Source organism: Ichthyophthirius multifiliis (assembly GCF_000220395.1).
Source record: "Ichthyophthirius multifiliis unplaced genomic scaffold scaff_1120509249622, whole genome shotgun sequence".
Taxonomy (NCBI): domain Eukaryota; phylum Ciliophora; class Oligohymenophorea; order Hymenostomatida; genus Ichthyophthirius; species Ichthyophthirius multifiliis.
This window is the reverse complement of record NW_004087533.1, coordinates 6,947-19,912: the sequence shown is the minus strand read 5'-3', so window position 1 is coordinate 19,912 and position 12,966 is coordinate 6,947. Positions and strand designations below refer to the sequence as shown.

At 14.6% G+C, this 12,966-nt stretch overlaps 5 protein-coding genes across 5 annotated transcripts in view, besides 43 other annotated features; 2 read left to right on the top strand and 3 right to left on the bottom strand. All coding sequences in view use genetic code 6, as the record gives it.

Annotated features, from left to right (window-relative positions):
* Positions 1-286, bottom strand: part of IMG5_017260 (hypothetical protein) — a gene marked incomplete at both ends in the record, with an annotated part of 2,906 nt that extends 2,620 nt beyond the window's left edge. The window contains one exon of the mRNA XM_004039554.1: positions 216-286. Within this exon, the coding sequence (XP_004039602.1) occupies positions 216-286 (71 nt within the window). The remainder of the gene's footprint in view (positions 1-215) is intronic.
* Positions 287-513: 227 nt separating this feature from the next.
* Positions 514-549: a microsatellite.
* Positions 515-548: a microsatellite.
* A 151-nt stretch (positions 550-700) lies between the features above and the next one.
* Positions 701-772: a microsatellite.
* Positions 705-761: a microsatellite.
* Positions 748-815: a microsatellite.
* Positions 754-840: a microsatellite.
* Positions 841-1,097: 257 nt separating this feature from the next.
* Positions 1,098-1,161: a microsatellite.
* Positions 1,118-1,160: a microsatellite.
* Positions 1,162-1,318: 157 nt separating the features above from the next.
* Positions 1,319-1,348: a microsatellite.
* Positions 1,349-1,863: 515 nt separating this feature from the next.
* Positions 1,864-1,903: a microsatellite.
* Positions 1,904-1,974: 71 nt separating this feature from the next.
* Positions 1,975-2,031: a microsatellite.
* Positions 2,032-2,437: 406 nt separating this feature from the next.
* Positions 2,438-2,463: a microsatellite.
* A 229-nt stretch (positions 2,464-2,692) lies between these two features.
* Positions 2,693-2,743: a microsatellite.
* A 260-nt stretch (positions 2,744-3,003) lies between these two features.
* Positions 3,004-3,053: a microsatellite.
* A 78-nt stretch (positions 3,054-3,131) lies between these two features.
* Positions 3,132-3,184: a microsatellite.
* Positions 3,160-3,238: a microsatellite.
* A 424-nt stretch (positions 3,239-3,662) lies between these two features.
* IMG5_017250 (protein kinase domain protein) lies at positions 3,663-4,542 on the top strand (the record flags this gene model as incomplete). The annotated part of the gene is made up of 2 exons (XM_004039553.1): positions 3,663-3,878; positions 3,988-4,542. 2 exons carry the CDS (start codon positions 3,663-3,665, stop codon positions 4,540-4,542), a joined length of 771 nt encoding a protein of 256 aa, XP_004039601.1.
* Positions 3,891-3,986: a microsatellite.
* Positions 4,542-4,645: a microsatellite.
* Positions 4,553-4,602: a microsatellite.
* Positions 4,558-4,609: a microsatellite.
* Positions 4,566-4,630: a microsatellite.
* Positions 4,588-4,651: a microsatellite.
* Positions 4,652-4,730: 79 nt separating this feature from the next.
* Positions 4,731-4,784: a microsatellite.
* Positions 4,785-5,006: 222 nt separating this feature from the next.
* Positions 5,007-5,054: a microsatellite.
* Positions 5,055-5,132: 78 nt separating this feature from the next.
* Positions 5,133-5,182: a microsatellite.
* A 650-nt stretch (positions 5,183-5,832) lies between these two features.
* On the bottom strand, positions 5,833-6,563 carry IMG5_017240 (TBC domain protein; the record flags this gene model as incomplete). The annotated part of the gene is made up of 2 exons (XM_004039552.1): positions 5,833-6,146; positions 6,254-6,563. The coding sequence occupies 2 exons, from the start codon at positions 6,561-6,563 to the stop codon at positions 5,833-5,835; spliced, it is 624 nt and encodes a 207-aa protein (XP_004039600.1).
* Positions 6,148-6,218: a microsatellite.
* Positions 6,148-6,225: a microsatellite.
* Positions 6,148-6,232: a microsatellite.
* Positions 6,190-6,235: a microsatellite.
* A 22-nt stretch (positions 6,564-6,585) lies between the features above and the next one.
* Positions 6,586-6,649: a microsatellite.
* A 173-nt stretch (positions 6,650-6,822) lies between these two features.
* Positions 6,823-6,882: a microsatellite.
* Positions 6,842-6,907: a microsatellite.
* Positions 6,861-6,917: a microsatellite.
* Positions 6,918-7,818: 901 nt separating this feature from the next.
* Positions 7,819-7,910: a microsatellite.
* A 71-nt stretch (positions 7,911-7,981) lies between these two features.
* Positions 7,982-8,046: a microsatellite.
* Positions 8,047-8,135: 89 nt separating this feature from the next.
* Positions 8,136-8,165: a microsatellite.
* Positions 8,166-8,188: 23 nt separating this feature from the next.
* Positions 8,189-8,614, bottom strand: IMG5_017230 (prefoldin subunit 6, putative; the record flags this gene model as incomplete). The annotated part of the gene is made up of 1 exon (XM_004039551.1): positions 8,189-8,614. One exon carries the CDS (start codon positions 8,612-8,614, stop codon positions 8,189-8,191), a length of 426 nt encoding a protein of 141 aa, XP_004039599.1.
* A 377-nt stretch (positions 8,615-8,991) lies between these two features.
* Positions 8,992-9,040: a microsatellite.
* A 143-nt stretch (positions 9,041-9,183) lies between these two features.
* Positions 9,184-10,872, top strand: IMG5_017220 (hypothetical protein; the record flags this gene model as incomplete). The annotated part of the gene is made up of 4 exons (XM_004039550.1): positions 9,184-9,425; positions 9,472-9,656; positions 9,905-10,374; positions 10,849-10,872. The coding sequence occupies 4 exons, from the start codon at positions 9,184-9,186 to the stop codon at positions 10,870-10,872; spliced, it is 921 nt and encodes a 306-aa protein (XP_004039598.1).
* Positions 10,503-10,566: a microsatellite.
* Positions 10,508-10,580: a microsatellite.
* Positions 10,537-10,587: a microsatellite.
* Positions 10,873-11,201: 329 nt separating the features above from the next.
* Positions 11,202-11,247: a microsatellite.
* Positions 11,248-11,279: 32 nt separating this feature from the next.
* Positions 11,280-11,312: a microsatellite.
* A 442-nt stretch (positions 11,313-11,754) lies between these two features.
* Positions 11,755-11,811: a microsatellite.
* Between the last annotated feature and the right edge of the window lie 1,155 nt (positions 11,812-12,966).

Sequence of the window (12,966 nt, the reverse complement as noted above, 5' to 3'; positions counted from 1 at the left end):
TACCAATATTCAATAAATACAAAAACTTCATTTTCTCTAATATTAGAAAACTCTGGGAATTCTTTTAAATCAGATTATATATTTTAAAGTTAACTTCTTTTATTATCCATTTATTTTTAATATTTATCATTTATAACAAAGCCTAAACCACATTCTTAAAAATCATATTTACTTTTATTTAATTAATTTTAATAAAATATATTTTTATTTTTTACTAATCAGGTTATTTACCTGGGGCAATCCAAGGCCCTATATGAACTTCTGGTTTATAATGATTATCTAACATTCTTGAATTAATACTAAAGGATAAAAAAATAAATACGTTACAAAATAATATAAATTTAATATTATGTTAATATATATATTTTTTTATTTAAAAACAATTGGGTTTTTTGTTTTGATGAACTGCATGATTTAAATGTACTTTTATTTTAATTTTAAAGTGTTATTTTTAAATTGGAATTATTATTTGCTTTCATATTATTATTTTATTTTTTCTATATAAATTGATAGTTTTATTATTTTTATTTATTTTTTTTATTTTTTTTAAATAAAAAATAATAAATAAATATTTTTTAATCAAAATTAATTTATTTATATAATATTATTATATATTTTATTTTTCTTTGTATAATTTAGTTTTATTTATTTTAATAGGAATAAATTAAAATTTATTTTAAAATTTTTTTAATTTTTGTTTTATAATATATAAATATATATAAATATATATAAATATTTATAAATATATTTATATATATATATTTTTATATATTTTTTTATTATACATATATTCATATATATTTTTATATTAACATTTTATTTTAATAATTTTATATATATATTAATTGGTATGAATTAATTTAAATTTTTCTTTTTTTTCTTAAGATTATATTTTTTATAAATATCTTTTTTACATAATATAATTATTATAATTTACAATAATTAATAGTTTTTACAAAATGTATTTGAATTTTTAATAAATATATATTTCAAAAAAAATATTTTTATTTTATATAATACATATAATAAATGTATCTATATTATCAAATAAGTTATAATTTTAAAATTATATTTATTTTTTTGTTTTATAATAAACATATTAATTATTATAAAAATTTAAATATTTTATTTATTATTAATAAATAATTTATATATTATTATATTTATTTTTATATATTTAAATATTGCATTTATTTGTATCATTTAAGCCTTTTATTAAAAGTCTTTTTATAAATTTTGACTTTTTTATATTTATTTTTTCTAATATTTTTAATTTATTAATATATATGTTTACATTAATTAGTTTTATTCAAAAATCTTTTTTTTTTTTTTTTTTTTTTTTTTTTTTCATATTATTATTAAATTACAAATTATTTTCATAACATTTTTTTTTTTTTATAAATTAAAAACAAAACAAAATAAAATAAAATAAAACAATTATATTGCACATATTATAGTATTTCATAAAAATATATATATATATTTTTTTTAATAAATAAATCAATCTGAATCTTAATCTATTTTCTAATTATATATTTAGTTGAAATTAATAAATGTAAAATAATATATAAATATAAATAATTTACATTATATAATTATTCTTATGCAATAAAGCTTATATAATTTAATTCCCGTCTTATAGATTTAATTTAATATCTTCTTCTTCATAAATTTCTTAATCATGATTCATATTTGATTATATACTTTATTTAATAAATCTAAGTTTTATGTATTTTCTACTTATTCTTATTTATTTTCATTTTCTTCATTAATTTATTAATCTCCATTCATTTTTGCTTCTATAAATATAAAAATTTATATATAATTTATATAATTTATTTTACATAATAATTTTATAATTGCTTTTCAGTTCTTTTATTTAATTTTTCAAGTCTTTTATTTAGAAATTTTTTTAAGTCTAAATTACCTTTTTTTGGAATTATATTAAGTTATTAATTTTCTTAATTAAGAAAATTTTGTATTATTTCTTCTATTTTCTTTTCGTTTTTTTATTCTATTTCTTTTGTTTTTAATACTTCTTTAACTTAATATTACTATAAAGATTCATTTAAAGGAAAATAATTTATGAATTTTAAATTTTTATAGTACTTCCTTAAATTCCTTAAGAAGATTATAAAGATTAAGCAAAATTATTCATTTTTTTTGTTTATTTTTGTTGTTGTTAAATAAAATTTATAATATATTGTATCTATATAAATAATTATTTTTATAAAAAAATATTTTAAAATAAGCATATAAATCTTAAATATTTAATTCTTAACAATATATTTTTTGTTAAAAAAAAAAAAAAAAAAAAAAAATTTAATTTTTTTAAGAGGAATGAAATTTTAATACTAAAATCATATTTTATATTTTTTTTTTAAAAAAAAAAAAAAGGAAAGATTAAAATATAAATTTATTTTTTTAAGAAAAGGAAAAAAAAAACAAAAAAAACAAAAAAAATTAAACTTTTATAAAATATTTCAATTTTTTAGCAAATAAAATAAAATAAAATAAAAAAGATATTTTCTGAATTAATAGAAATTTACATTAAAAACAAAAAAACTATTTCGAAAAAATAAAAATTACTAATAAAATTCATAAAAATAATACATTTATAGTATTAATAAATTAACAAAATATATAAAATACTTACATAATATTTTATAATTTCTTTTTTTTTTTAAAAAAAAAAAAAAAAAATACTAAAATAATTTAAAAATAATAATAATAATAATATTTATTAACAAAAAATAAGAATGTAAACCAAAGAACAAATTAAAAAAAATCAAATAATGGAAGGATTTCGAAAATAAGTTCGAAAAAATCATGCCTAAAAATCATTAAACTAAATCCGTTAAAAATACATATTATAATCATGTGTTTTTACCATTAATTAAAATGCATATTTTCATCCATTAATTTTTCCTGCAATTCTATAGTAAAACACATAAATAGATTAAATAAATGCATAAAACAATATAATAATCGAATAATGTAATTATAATAATTAAATAAACATAAATAATAATTAAATTAACTCTAATAATAATATTTAAATATACTAAAATGAAAATTAAATAATTGAATTTAATAATAAAATAATAAGCGAATTTATGCCTTCTGAATCATAAAAAATATACATATAACCTATAAATATATAAATATAACCTGAAAATATATAGAATCAATATATAGAACCTTAAAATATTTAAAACTTATATATAGAACCTAAAATCTTATCTTCAAACATAAATCATATAAACAATTAAATAATAAGAAAGAATAAAGATTTTTACTTGGATAAATTACAAAAAAATAATTAAATATAAATAAAAAACTATAGATTTTCCCTCTAAGATAAAATAGGTGAAGGTGCATTTAGTATAGTATATAAGGGTCAGAAAATAGGTACTAACACTCCTGTAGCCATAAAGGTAATAAATTTATAGAAACAGGAAAAATTCGAAGAAGAATTAAGAATAATTATGAAATTAAAAAGCCACTAAAATATACTCCAAATATATGATTATTATAAAGATAATTTTTTAAAAAAAGCATATTTAATACTAGAATACTGTCCAAATGGTTCTTTATAATCTTAACTATAAAAAATATAACCTGATAAAGCTTTGTTTTATTTTCAATAAATAATAAAAGGCATGTAATAATTGTATAAACATAAAATCATTCATAGAGATTTAAAACTAGAAAATATTCTTTTAAGTCAAAATGTAATTAAAATAAGTGACTTTGGACTTTCCAAATAATTAGAATAATTTCAATATGATGTTAATAGTGTAAAATGTGGAACTCCATGTACTATGGCACCTGAAATTCTACTTGCAAATACAAATTATCCGAAATACACAAATAAAGTAAGTAAATAAATATAATATTATATATAAATATATATATATATATATATATATATATATATTTTTATATTTTTACATATGTATATTTTTATATTTTATATATATATAGGCTGATGTATGGTCATTAGGTATTATTTTACATGAATTAGTTTATAAAAAACATCCATTTGATATGGACTTTTAAAAAATGAAAAAATAATAAAGAGTTTTTATAAAAAAAAAATATTAAATTATTGAAAGTTTTATTGATAAAAGTCTAGTTTTTAATCCTAAAAACAGAATATATATGGAAGAAGTATTTAATCATTAAATAAATATTTGTTAGGATATAAATTAATAAATTTATTATTAAGAAAATGTATAATTTTAAAGTATTTCTAAATTGTAAAAAAATTAATAAAATATCGATAAAGATTTCTAATGTTTATAAAACAAAGACTTATATTATTTAAAAAAAAGAAACATTAAAAAATAAATTAATTAAATAGAATTTAATTTACAATTATAAGAAGAAAAAGAAATATAAAAAATTAAATAAATTAACGATTAAACTATCAGTAAAACGAAAAGCAATATAAACTATTTTTTTACAATAATAAAATTCTTTGGAGCTCTATCAATATAATTTACTATATATTTTTATATAAAAAGTATTTTAAAGTGAATATATTAATAATAATAATAATAAAAAAATATATATAATTAAAAAATTTAATAAATAAAATATTTAAAAAAATAATACTTAATAAATATAATATATATAATAATTATAAATAAATAAAATAAATCAATCAAAAAAAGAAAAAAAAAATGAAAAATAAATATAATTTTAATATAAATAATAAATTATAAAAATAAGTTATTTAAAAAAAAAATGAAATATGTTTTTATAAATAAAATTAAATACTAAATCTATACAAATGTAAAAACAAAAGATTGAATTAATTAATAAATAAGAATAAAATTATATTGATATGTATAGTTTATTATTAATTAAAGATTAATCTTAACTAAAAAAGATAAAAAATTTTCTGTTACTTAATATTTATATTTTACTGAATAAAATAAAAAAAGAAAATATTATAACAAAAAATAAAAATTTACAGAAAAAATTATTATAAATAAAACATATAAATATATATACATATATATATATATATATATATATATTTATATTATTTTGATTTAATCTTTTGAATAAAAAAAAAATGATAAAAAATTTAATAAAACAATATAATAAGTAATTTATATTTTTATATATATTACATAAATATATATATATATATATATATATATATATATATTAATTCATAATTATATATATTTAAAAAAGTTTTATTAGATCAAAACCATCCAAAATTTTAATTTTATTTAATATGACCTTAACTTTATTCAAACATACACATAAAAACATAAGCTTCGCCTAATAACATTTCTATATCTTCTTCTTTCCATAATTCTGTTGGCATTTTTTAAAAAAATGTAATAATTTCATTAAATTTCATTTTTTTGACTTTATTTGAGAATTTTAAAATCAATGCTGCACATAAATACATACTTAAAACTGCAAATCCTTTTTCATCTGCTAAAAAAGTATCGAAAATTCTAAAAACTTACTTTAATGGGAACTCTCTTACTAATAAACAGGAAATCCACCTAAAAGCAAATTAAACATATTCTACATGTTCATTTTTAAAGTGTAGAGATAATTCAGGATCTATTTTTTAGATTATTTATCCTATTTTATCCAAACACCTTTTTATTCCTGGTTATTAATTAGTATAATTGTCCTATATTTTATCTAAAATCCTAACTAAACACCAATAAATATCCGCTTCAATTTCATCCAGATTTTATTTTGTTATACTCTCTATATTAGGAGGTATTGGATAGTCGTTTTTTCATCCAATTCAATATATTACTGCAAAAAACTATAAAAAAAGGTGTCACAATCTCATTCATACCCTATACATATCCGCATGCAGGATGTCTTAAACCCCATATTATTAAAATCCTAGTCAACATTTCCTATATTAAAGGCGATTTATAAATTTTATTATTAAGGCTAAGTTCGAGGAACATCAGCTTCGATTACTTTAATCATTTTTTATTCTTATATAGTAAAATTTTAACGGACAAGTTCATTTTTAAAATAATAATTGACATATTAATTATATTCTTCTCTTAATCTTTTTAATTAAGCTTCTGCTTATTTTCTATTTGTTAATTAATAGTCAATTATAATTTTCCATACAACGCCTCTATATGCTATATATTATATATATAATATTATTATAGATATATATATAATATATATATATATATTATATTATTAATATAAATATATTTTATATTATGCTATTTTATTCATTTACCTTATGGTATTCCATTCCATGATTTCGTTTTTAATTTTATATAATCAATTTGGTTTTCATTTAACATTTTTCCAAATTATGTATATAATAAATCTTCCTATTAGTAATTTGCTTAATATTATGAAGATGCGCCAATAGGTTTATAGTCTTCATATTTATTATACACTTTATGTATATTTATTTTTACTAAAGATTTTTCAGTTTTTTATTACTCTTTTTTATTTTCTTTATTTTTAAAAATTTTTTTCTCTTGTGATTTATTTTGCTTTTTTATAACTAATTAGTCTGAATTGAAAACTTTATCTTTCATTTTAAATATTTTTTAAAGTATCATTTTTATTTTTATTATTTTTATATATTAATTTATATTTTTAAGTTTTTATTATATTTAATTTAATCATTAAATATGAGTTCTTGTATTTATTTATAATTTATATTTTTAAAAGATTAAACATATAATTTATTAATAATTTTTTAATAACTAAATTTAATTATTCTATTTATTAAACATAATACAAAGAATTAAAATTATATAATAAGTATAAAACTTAAATATATATTATTCAATTTAATTAATATATAAATAAGTTAATAATTATTATATAAAATTATTAATATATTATTATATATTATTATATATTTTTATAAATTATTTTATAATTATCAAAAAATGTCAAAAATATACAATAACTTATTTATTGGAGATGTCATAACATCTAGAGACTGTATGTTTTTCTAGCAAAGTAATATTAAATACGTCTTAGTATGTTCTAAATCAATAAAATAATATTTTCCTAATTAAGCTAAATATCTATAATTATAAATTTATGACTACCCTTCATTTTTTATACTGAATTTCTGGCCTGATGCAATGAAATTTATAGAAGAAGCTAATGGAAACATTCTTGTACACTGCCATAAAGGTAGAAGTAGATCTGCAAGTACTGTAATGGCATACGTAATGTTCTAAGAGAATTGTACTGCAGAAGAAAGTATAACTAAAGTGAAAAACTTGCACAAAAAAGCTTATCCAAATACTGGATTTTTAAGATAATTAGAATTTTGGGGAGAATGCCTGTAAATTTATAAAAGCTAAATTAAAGATTCTGCAAATGATTATAATTTATTAAATATTATTGTAAAAAAATTTATTAATGAAAACAAAAACATTTTATTAAATACTTAAAAAAACATAAAAACAATAAAAGAATATTCAAATGATAAATAATAAAAATTATTAATAAATAGAAAAGATGAAAAAATAAAAAAAAAAAAGATTTAGAAAATAAACAAAAAATAAAGTAGTGAATTTATAAAATTTAATTTTTTTTTAATAAATTCTAAAAAGAAACACAATAATTAATTAAATTAAATATAAAAAAAAATATAATATTATAATAATATAATTATTAATTAAAAAAAATATGTAATAAATTAATAAAAATAATGTTTTTGAAAAAATAATGTAATATATGTTATATTTTATACTAAAAATTTAAAATGTAAACAAGAAAAATTACATTAAAAATAATAATATATTTATTTTTTGTAAAAATAGTAAGTAAATATATATATAAATATATAAATATATTAATATATAAATATATATATTATATATATTTACATATATTATTTAGTTATATTTATATATATTATACCAATCATATTAATTTTTTTAATATTATATTTTTTATAGATAAATACAAAATTTATTAATTTTTATTTCTATTTTTTTAATTAAGAAAAAATTTTTATTTATTTAATTATTTTTTTTTTATTAAGATATAATTTTTATAAACATTATTTACTTATGAAAATCACAAAGTTATTATTAAATAATAATAAAACAAAAATATAATATAAATTTTTTAATTCTTTTAATAAAAAAATATATTTAAAAAAAATTATTTAATATTCTTAAAGTAATACTTATATTCATTAAGCTTATTGTTTTTATTATTATTAACTTAAAGCCTATTCATATTAAGGACCCATAGCAGTTTTATAATAATTTTCTTATAGTTTTACAATTTTTGATTTTTTATCATGTTATTTTTGTTCATTGTCTTTTAAAAGAAGTTCAACTTTTATAGCTTCTTTTCTAATAAATTCTAGTCTTTTTTCAATAGTTTATTTGGATTCTTATAATGTTTATTTAACAAGCACAGGTCCTATTAATTTGAAAATATTTGCCCCTTCTTCTAATAAATCGACTTCTTTTTTTACTAGATCAGATTCATTTTATTATTCCAATAGCCTTTAGCGACCTTCATTTAACTTTTATAAATCTTTTTGAAGGTTTTGCATTTCCTTTACTTCGATTTCTAATTAACTTTATAATTTTGCTACTTCTCCGCTCATCTTATTTTTTTTTTAAAAAAAATATTATTTTTATTTATATATTTAATTTAAAAAAGAATATATTAAATAAATCTTATTTTTTTTAAAAAAAAATAAATAAATAAAAACATATATAAAAGAATATTTAATATTACTATTTTTTTTATTTTTATAAAAAAAAAAATTGAATTATATATATATTTTATTTAGTTTTTTTTTTTTTTTTTAAACAATAATTATATTTTTTTGTTGAGAAAATAAATAAATAAGTATTTTGAAATAATAAATATCCTAAAAAAAACAATTCATTTTCTTATACCAAAAATTTAATAAAATAAATTATTTTAATATTAATAATTTAATTAAAACTTCCTTTTTTATATTAACAATATAAATATAAATAAATTAATTTTAAACTTTTCCAAATAAAATAATATATAAATTTTTTTATAAACATATCAAAAATTATAAATAAGCAAATAAGAATATATAAGAAAAATCTAAAAAAACAAAATTAATATCAAAAAAAAATATATATATTAAATAAATATTCTATACATATAAGTATATAAAAATATATATATATATATATGATACATATAAATGTCGCAATAGTCGGAGCCGGTCCTGTAGGACTTGCAGCATCTTTGTACATGCAAAAATTCGGTTTATCATATGCTTTAATAGAAAAAAGCACCTAATTTATAAGTCATCCAGCTGCCCATTTAATAAATTTACGTTCAATGGAAGTTTTATCTGAGCTAAAAAACACTTAAAATAAAAATCTAACTAATTAAATATACGAAAATTGTGAAAACATAGAATATTTCCGGTATAAAAAATAAAAAACATAATAATTATATATTTAATTTAAATAGATATTATAGATATTAACGTAGATTATTTGACCCAAAAGGTCCTTTTGGCGTTGACGATCATTTTAGTCCTAATCCAGAATCAAAGCAATAAAAAATTTTATAAGAACATTCATTTGCCCGTTATGTTCATTTACCTTAGCCATATTTCGTGAATATATTAAAAGACAATATAATTGATAATAATAGTATATATTTGGGTCATAATTTAATTTCTTTTGAGAATAAAAAAGACTATGTATTAATAGACTTAATAGATACAAAAACAGACTAAAAAAAATAAATAAAAGCTGATTTTTTATTAGCCTGTGATGGCAAGCATTCTTTTATAAGAAATTTTTTAAAAATAAGTTTAGTTGGAAATCCTTATTTATAAAGTTTTTTCAACATTTATTTTCATTCTAAAAAGCTTGCAGATTTATTAAACTAAAAAAAGAAAACGCTATGCTTCATTTTATTTATAATTCTGACATAGTCGCCTGTCTAGTAAATCATTCTAAAAAAGACGGCATGTTTGTGCTCTAAGTTCCTACATGTCCCCCTTACGACACTTAAATGAATAAAGAATAAGCCAAAAATACAATATTATAAATAATTTAAGATAATATGAGGAAATAAATAGATGATATAGATATCAAATCAACAGGAACATGGAAATTATCTGCTGAAGTAATCGAAAAATACTACTAAAATCGTGTAATTTTTGCAGGCGACTCCGCACATGCTTTCCCTCCAGCTGGAGGTTTCGGAATGAATACTGGTCTTTAAGAAGCTCATAATTTAGCACACAAACTAAATTTAATTTTTAAAAATCCAAAAGAATAAAATAGAATATTAGAAACATATAATATAGAAAGGAAATAGTATGTGACCGAAATTTTAAATACTGCAAATAAATATTATTAGGTAAGTTTAGATATAGCTAAAGACTTTGGTTTAGATATTTAAAATTTAATATCATATAAAAAAATGCTAGATTTATTACCATATTCAAACATATCATCAAACATATGGAAGTTAGGAAAGAAAGTAAAAATAAATAAATAAATATTAATAATATAAAAAAATTATATAAATATATATATATTTATATATATATATATATATATATACATATATTTTAAAATTTTTTATTTACATTAAACTTTTATATTTTTATTTTTTATTTTTTTAAAATAATCAATAGATTGGTAGTTATCCTATAGAAATTATATAATATAAATCTGTAAAATAAAGTATACCTTTGATTTTTTTTAAAGAAGATACATAATTTAAATATGATAATGGATACATCAGTTCTGATTTAAAATGTTAAATAAAAGGAAAATTAGCACCTCATATAATTTTAGAATATAAAAAAGGATTTAATATTACTATTAGGGAATTACTTAATTATTTACTTGAAAACGAAAATGAAAGAAATATACTTTATGTTGATAAAAAAAATAATTAAAATAAAATTATTATGGTTTTACTTTACTAAAATTAAAATTTATTAGATAAAATTTAAAGTTTTATAGAAAATTTAAATGATCTTTATGTTAAACCAGATTTAATATGTGGATTTTAAATAAACAATTAAAATTGTGATTAGGAGGCAATATAATATCTTTTTGAAAATAATAATGATGTTGTTTTATTGAGAAGTGATGCTATTATTTTCGGGAGATATACTATTTTAAATGAATGATTTTTTTTTTATATTCTTATATATAAATTAGTTATATAATTATATTTATTATTTTATATTTAAATTTATAAATATATATTAAAATTTATATAATTAAAATATTTAAGAGTAGTATGTTGATAAAAAAATTATAAAAAAAAAAATATATAAAAAATATATATTTAAAGAAATATAGAAATTAAAAAAAAATTATTATTAAATATTAATAAGTTAAAATAAAAATATATATATAAAAATAAAATAATTGATTAAAATAATATTTAGATTTTTATGTATTTTAGATTTATTTTTTAAAATAAAAATTATTTCATTATATATTTTATATAAAAATTTAGCTATTGAAAAAATTTTATATATAATTATTTGAATTTTATTACTATTCTTTTATAATTAATGAAAGTATAATTTATAATGCAGGTTTTTATAATTCTTAATATTGAATATAGCAAATTTATGTTAAAAAACTTAATAAATTTTATTATTAGCATAATTAATAAATATAAATTATATTAGATTAATAACAAAATAATTCAATAAAATTAATAAATTTAAGTAAAATCTATTATTATAATAAATAATTAAAATAAAAAGATAAAATATATATATATATATAGATATATATATATATATATATATATATATTTATATTATATGAATCTATTATTATAATATTTTTTTATTATTTATGTTTTATTACCTATAAATTTTATGTTGATTTTAGTTTATTAAATATTTATTCAAATATAATTTAATCATTAATAATAAAATTAATATTTGAATTATTTCTTTACATTATATTATTAAAACAATCTAAAATATTACAAATTATTTCATTTTCTTATATATTATTTATACCATATAATAAATAATCATTAATTTTAAAAATCTTATTCTATAAAAAATAATTATAATTATACATATATATATATGTATATTATATTTAATAAATATTTATACTATTTCTTTATATTCATTAATATTAGCAAAATATATAATATTTTTTATTATAAAATATATCTCTTTTTTATATATGAATTCTTCTTATTTTATAAAATTAATTATACTTTAAAAATTTTTCATTTAAATAACATTTTTGAACTATATTTTGCTAAAATTATATATACAATTAATTATATATAATTATAAATTGTCATTTTTAAGGATTAAAATTTAAAAAAATTCATCTATTAATTAAATAAAACCTTATTTTTATTCTTTTAATTCTTATGTAAAATTTTATAGAAACCAAAAATAATACTCTAAAAAAAAATCATCCTCAAAATTTTTATAAAAAACATTTATTAAATATTATTCAAATTAATAATTTTCAATCATATATTATTTATATAAAGGCCATTCTAGTAATAAATTATTTAAAGTAATTATAGCCTTGTAATTATATATTATAATAAAAAATATAAAATATATTTAAAATCTTTTTTTATTACAAATTAAAAAATATTATAGTCTTTGCAATTTAATAACTTAAATAAATTTTCTATTAATTTATCATTAATTATTATATTTTATTAATTTTCTTCGTTTCTATATTAACTTTAAACCATAATTTAATATGCTGTTTCGATTGCCAAAGCACTATGTATTCCAATTTATATTTATTCAACAGTATTTTTTAATTCTTAATTAGTATTAACTTACATTTCATATATTACTTATTCTTAAATTACCTTTAAATTTATTTAATTTAATATAATATACTAATTATTTTAACATTATTATTATTATTCAATATGCTTTTTTTAGATTTTCTGGTTAATCTTAAATATTTTGATATTAATTCCTTTTTT